The sequence below is a fragment of the Papilio polytes genome, unplaced genomic scaffold, assembly GCF_000836215.1.
Source record: "Papilio polytes unplaced genomic scaffold, Ppol_1.0 DF824146.1, whole genome shotgun sequence".
NCBI classification, from domain to species: domain Eukaryota; kingdom Metazoa; phylum Arthropoda; class Insecta; order Lepidoptera; family Papilionidae; genus Papilio; species Papilio polytes.
In genome coordinates, this window is record NW_013525058.1 from 4,003,757 (window position 1) to 4,010,461 (window position 6,705).

The following is a 6,705-nucleotide window of genomic DNA, read 5'->3' on the forward strand; positions in this document are numbered from 1 at the left end:
TGAGAAAGAAGTAACTACACACGTATAGGATGTATTATCAAATTAACATAAATCAGTATTTGAAATGAAGACCATTTTCACAATACAAAAAAAGGAAAATGGTCATGGTCAAATTTTAATACAAATCTGCTAGTTGTATCATGGTGTAAGTGCCAAAGAATTTCATTGATTGTCTCCTTAAGAAACTTGTAATTAGTTGGAGAGTTTGGCCAGCAATGTATTTCCTGAAAGGCAATGTGTCGCCGCACAGTCGGCAAGGCGGCAGAGCGGCAGGGCGGCTGCGCGGGCGGGCGGCGATCGATGCGGCGCCATCTCCGCGGCTTCTACACGACAACGACAGACGGCACGCGGCCAGCACAGCATGCCGCTGTCGTGGTCGCTGCCCTAGCTCACTACTACAGAGTCCTCGACCAACTTCCTACTGAACAAAATAGCAATAACTGTGCGCTTTTTGCAGTTCCACAACTATCCAGTTGGCATTCACTTAAATAAAGTAATCAAGACTAATGGCCACTTCTAGAACGCTTATGTACTGTATCAAACTGTAAAAAGTTTACTATCCTTTTCGTATGTTTATAGTTGTTCTAGGCAGAGTCCTAGCAATTTTTGATAATGTCTCCATGAACCATAACACTTGTCTGAAGGTTGTTTACATTTTTTGTATGATAAGACGGTTAATGACCCAAATACTATCATCATATGAACTGAGCGTCGTCAATCGATAATAATCGTTGCATAAAACTGATACAATTTCACGCTCAAGTGCGGCTGCCCTGTCGCCAGCCAGGCCGCGCCGCCCGCGCCCCCCGCACCGCCGCACCGCCCCGCACCGCCGCACACCCGGTGAGGGCGCTGCCGTCGTTTCTAGATCGGCACTAAACTAACCATCGTAGTACTCAACCTTAATACGATATTTTTTATGTGAGAACTATAATCCATTTGGCGAATGATTGCTCTTTTACTTTAAGATAAATCTATTTCTTGTCAACTTGTCAACTGTGAAAATTGTTTAAACGTTCGTAACACAAATATACAATTGTTGGTCATACCAAAACTAGTATATTTCATAAAGACAACGAATTTTTTTTTTTTTATAATCTACAATTCGAAAAATTCCAAAGTAATGAAATTGTCGTACGAGGGAATGGTAGTGTCGTGTATGCAAAGGTTGCTAAATTGAGTTGATATATGGCAATCGCACAGCGCTCGGCCGGGACAAGGAATCGATTCATCATTGCATAATCTCAATACAGCTGGGCCATTCGTCATAGTGCACAACAGACACAGGACAACGGACATGACAAATGCCGGCCGCAGCCGACACTTATCTCCCCCCTACCTTCCGCCCGCCCGCATCATACCTCCTTGGAATGTAATCACTCTATAATAATTAAAGTGTTTTCATCATCACCATTAACAACTCTGATTGCATGTGTATAAAGCATTGATGTTGACAATTGTATACTACATGCACATGTGTTAAGTGTGGTCGTGTCGCTGTGTCGCAGGTGTCGTGGATCCGGCACCGCGACCTGCACATCCTGACGGTGGGCGGCTACACGTACACGTCGGACCAGCGCTTCCAGGCGACGCACTCGCCGCAGACGGACGACTGGACGCTGCAGGTGAAGTGGGCGCAGCAGAGAGACGCAGGCGTCTACGAGTGCCAGGTCTCCACGCAGCCCGTGCGCTCCTTCTTCGTCACGCTGCACGTCGTTGGTTAGTCAGTCATTAATAATATATTTACCTCACTACCTACATATCGTATCGAATATTTTAAATTATTTCCGTTATTATCCGTCTGCAGATTGTGACGAGATTTATCAGAGGATGTTTTCCGACGCAGGTCTGTGTCTATTGGTGTGTTTTTTCGTTTGAGTTTGTGGAATTTCTTGATGAGCAGACTAACAATTTTATTTAAATTGTCCGAGTTTCCACTAAAGCCTTCACTAACAATAGGTCTTTAAATACAAAAGAGTTTTCTGTGTGTGAAAGCTAGTTTTGTGTTAAATAATAAAGATAAAATGCTTAAGCTTCATACAACCATGTGTCGTAGGTCGTAGGCTAGGCACGTATTAATCATAACATAAATACATAACTGTAACATTTAAAGTTTGTTCGCTACTAAAAAAATCTGCTATTTGTGGTATAATGTATTATTATTTGTCTTTGGTTTAATTCGTGTGGCAGGGTCGGGTGAGTGAGAGTGCAGGGAACATACAGTGGGCAGACAGTGGACGGGCAGTGGGCAGTGAGTATGAGTAGAGCGTGGTGGTGACGTGGTGCGACGGGCTTGTTGCAGTGCCGTCGGCGCGCATCCTGGGCGGGCCGGATCTGCACGTCGACATCGGCTCCACTATCAACCTCACCTGCCTCATACAGTTCAGCCCCGAGCCGCCCGCGTACATATTCTGGTACCACGAGGACGAGGTGAGCGGACGCAAAGTAATTATTCAAATCTTCATTATTATTATTAGCTTTAAGTATAGTTTAAGCTTGTTTTAGTTGTCCGTTAACCTGATGCTAAGATATCGCTGACAGACGACTGCAAAAAAACATTGGCAATCGAGTAGAGGAGAAGAGTCTTTACTCTCTCAGAAGAAAACGTAAAAATAAATCTCAACCACATTTTCTATCTAGCCATCTTAAACTAGCATACAACAATAATAATATTAGCAGCAGGATTAATCGTTTTAACATAAAAAAAAGTCGGAGAAAGAAGAACTTGGAGGGTTTTTGTAAAGTTTGATTAAAACAACTGCAATTAAATTAAGTTGAACCGACATAAACCTATATCTTAAATTTGCAGAATTTAAAGCTTGTATGATATAAAGGGGCAATTATAAAAGAGGAAATATTGTATCGATATCGATGTGGACGTTTGTATCGTGACATGTGACGTAACGTGTGGGGTGCCGGGGCCGGCGTGAAGCAGGTGATATCGTACGACTCATCGCGCGGAGGCGTGTCCGTGGTGACGGAAAAGGGCGCGGCCACGACGTCGTACCTGCTGGTGCAGGACGCCGCGCCTGCAGACTCCGGCCGCTACTCCTGCTCGCCCTCCAATGCCGAGGTCGCCTCCGTCAGGGTCCACGTGCTCAACGGTGCCTAGCTCTTTAAATAACTGCATGCTATCACGATCTTTTGCTATTTAAGTTTCATATAAAACACCAACTCATAACGGTTGGTGGTCTTTAATAGTGTGGGACTGGAGTGAGAGCTATTATGGAGAATTTTATTGTGTCGGTGTGTGGCAGGCGAGCGGCCGGCGGCGATGCAGACGGGCTCGGCGGGCCTGTCGGACAGCTGGGGCTGCCTGGCGGCGCTGCTGCTGGCGGCGGCACTGCACGCCCGCATGCTGCGCGCCGCGCTCGCTAGCTGATCGCGCGCCCGCCCCGCACCGCTCCGCACCGCCCCTTTCAACGTTATCGTCTCGTAACTAAGTTACTAGAAACGAAAACTTATTTAATTCTAAGTTATAAGTACCTTAATAATTTCGAATAGAGATTTTACAATAGTCGTAAGGTTTTTATGAAACGATCACTAGTGGGTAGCGTTCGACGACAACGTAGCCAATGACCCGAGCTTCTCGAACGATGATGGATTTGACGAGTAGCTACAACGCTACTTTTTTATAAGCACATTTGATTTGTAACATTGTAAAACATTTCAAAAATCATAAAATTATGGCAAAAACTGTAATATTGATTTAAACGCCTACAAATTTTATTTAACGTTATCTTGCAACTTGTATTATCTAGGTGAAGTTCCTGATACTACTGCTCGGTGACAATTTGAACTTTGTTGTCCGGCAATACGGACGGTAATTCTTAGGAACGTCTCGGGTCCTACTTATGTATAAATAATGTCATTCGTTGCTCGCGGCGACTGTAAATATATACTGAGGGAGGGAATAATGTAATTAAGTTAATAATTAATGTAAGTAAATTAAACATTGTTAAAAGAAGAAAGCCGCATCGCCGACAGCGACCGCGGCGGCTGCGATATAAGTCATAGTTAAACTATAAGCACTAATAACAAGTTAAGTCTGTCGATGTGTTTGTCTTGAGTCAGCAATACTTGTGTTGTGGTAAGATTCACAATAATGTATTGAGAAGGCAATTGTACACGTAATGAGATTAAGTTCTTTTTCAGTATTTGTTACACAAAAACTGTGATTGACATCTGAAATAAAGTAAAGGGCTATTTAATATTTTGAATTGTTGTCTTATAATTAAATGTTTTAATAGTCAAACACGAGAGGACGGGGACGTTTTATTTTTTTATTTAACTACTTAGAATTTGTTAATAAATAGCAATCTTTCAAATACATAATTGAATAGGTACGTCCTCAGTGTTTTACTATTATTTATAAGAATGTTGCCGTTGTTTTTAAGAAATTACGAAATATTGAATATTTAGTTGAATTCTTATGTACACTGTGTTAGACTAAGTTCTTGTAAATTCTGCGACTCGTGCAAGTGTCTTGTTCACTTCTATAAACAATAACAACTTTGTGTTACGTTTCATCGAAGATGGTTCATTAATTACTATATGTATTTGCATAGATTCATACTCTTTACATACCCGAGTCACAAAAATGAGGCCTGAAAGGTTTCATTTACAATACAAAATGGTATTTCAAAAATCAACTATCCATTGGTCGTCAAACTGTTATGAAATACTTTATCTATAGATTATGTATCTATGCATGTATAAATTTAAAAAATACACACAATTTTTAATTTTTCTTGATGCTATAAAATACTTATAATGAATGTTGAATGTTTTGTGTTGTAAACAGATTTAGTTATAAAAAAATGTCAGACAAAGTCGTGTGGTACTCGGCGATAGTACAATGTGATTAGGAGACTGCCAGGGATCAGCGGAATTGTTGTTTTCGATTAAGTTTTAGATATTGATAAAGTCATGTAAAATTATAAATAAAACGCAATTGAAGCGTTTCTTTAAACTGTATTATCATTAATTGTCATTTATTTACTACATTTCATTTACTAATTGTCGTATATAAATTTAAATGATGTCATTTCACAAAATTGTAGATTAAGGCAAAATAACTTAATCAATGTGATTTCTTACTACCGTATAAATAAAAGTAATGTGACATTTAAACTCAAAAAATACAAACAGCGTAATGAATAAATGTAAGTTTCCATAAATGAAGTAACGAGCTATCAGTCCGCAAACACGATTCAATAGTTAGCAAGAAAATGTACATAAATTAATATTATTCCCATAACGAGCTAATGTTACATTACTCATTTTTTACACAATTCCAATCAAATCAAATCTTTGGGTAGAATAAAACAAAATATGTACGCTAAGTAACATAAATTATAATACCGTCTGATTGAAAAATGTTTAAGACATTTAGTTATTATACAAGATTTGTAATAACTAGAGGAGAACTGAAATAAATCGGTTATTTGTAAGTGCATGGTTGGTGCATCGTGCAAGGTGCAGTGTGTACTCGTAGTGTGCGAGGCGCGCGGCGCGGCGTGCTCCACACTGCAAGTGGCCCGCGCGGCCGCAATGACCACATTACGTCTGGATGTTTCCATGATCTGTCTGTCGCTGATTTTGTGTTCAAAATATTAGTTAATAAAAATAACCCTTTTAAGTTTAATTCTATTTTACTTATGCAATTGACATAAAACAAATGTATTATATTATTATATATGTTGGAAGGAGAATAATTTGTATAGAAATACTAAGATACGATGTAAATATAAATGAATAGAGAAAGTTTACAATGAAGTGTCACTATGTGTATTATATACCTAAGATTATATGTATACATGGAGCTAGGAAGTTTGTTTTCAAATAAATTATTTAATATTTAAAGACGTATTTTAATTTCATCATCCGCGATTAGTTCATTTATCAGTTGACTCACTCGAGTTCGGGCTGAAATATTACCTTTATTTACACACATAGCAACGATAAGATAGGTCGTTAGTATTAATCCAAACTGCAATTTTTATATTGTACTTAAGATATTACATCAGCACAAAACAGCGTGTGTTAATGTGGGCTTTAAAAATGGCTATGAGTCATACAGGACACAAAAATATATCGTGTTTTGAAATGCACCTAATAGATGGCGCTACCTGTTACGATCAAAAATAGAAAGATAAAACATATTTTTTGTTTCCATGGTTGAAGAATCAAGCCCGAAGCAATCTGGCAGCCCTTCTCGCGATTTGGCCTGTCCTGTATGACCCGAGGGTCGATGGGGCCATGGGTGGTGGTAGGCTAAAACCGTGGATGGGAGCGTATTGTAGATAATAGTTTGTTTAGAGACATCGACTATCGCCTACTGTTAATTTACCAGCAATTTGTCTGTTACTGATAATGCGATGTTATGAAAATGCAAAGGTGCAAAAATAACTAAATTTTGTAAGGGAGAATATGTTAAAGTTATTTAAAAAGTTAATAATTAAATTATAAAATTCGACGTTGTTGTCGTGCAAGTTATCAGCAGACGCGTTCAGGCTCAGGTAGTACATGGGAGTGTAATGTAATGGCAATGCAAGCGCGCCATCTCTGCCATCTCGTCTAGTTGAAGCGGGGCTGCACTCACCCCTTAGCCCACACCTTCCTTTACACAAAAGGTAAATATAGAAAGTGCATAGTTAGTGTCTGCCTTTGTCGCTGTCGCTAAGTGCACTTAATGGTGTATCA

The 6,705-nt window shown here is 39.6% G+C and overlaps 1 protein-coding gene across 1 annotated transcript in view; it reads left to right on the forward strand.

Annotated features, from left to right (window-relative positions):
- Positions 1-5,654, forward strand: part of LOC106111755 (peroxidasin homolog) — a 71,116-nt gene extending 65,462 nt beyond the window's left edge. Inside the window, exons 3-7 of the mRNA XM_013293898.1 lie at positions 1,509-1,719; positions 1,808-1,846; positions 2,303-2,445; positions 2,933-3,104; positions 3,258-5,654. Of these exons, the coding sequence (XP_013149352.1) occupies positions 1,509-1,719; positions 1,808-1,846; positions 2,303-2,445; positions 2,933-3,104; positions 3,258-3,382 (690 nt within the window). The 3' untranslated portion in view covers positions 3,383-5,654. The remainder of the gene's footprint in view (positions 1-1,508; positions 1,720-1,807; positions 1,847-2,302; positions 2,446-2,932; positions 3,105-3,257) is intronic.
- Positions 5,655-6,705: the final 1,051 nt, after the last annotated feature.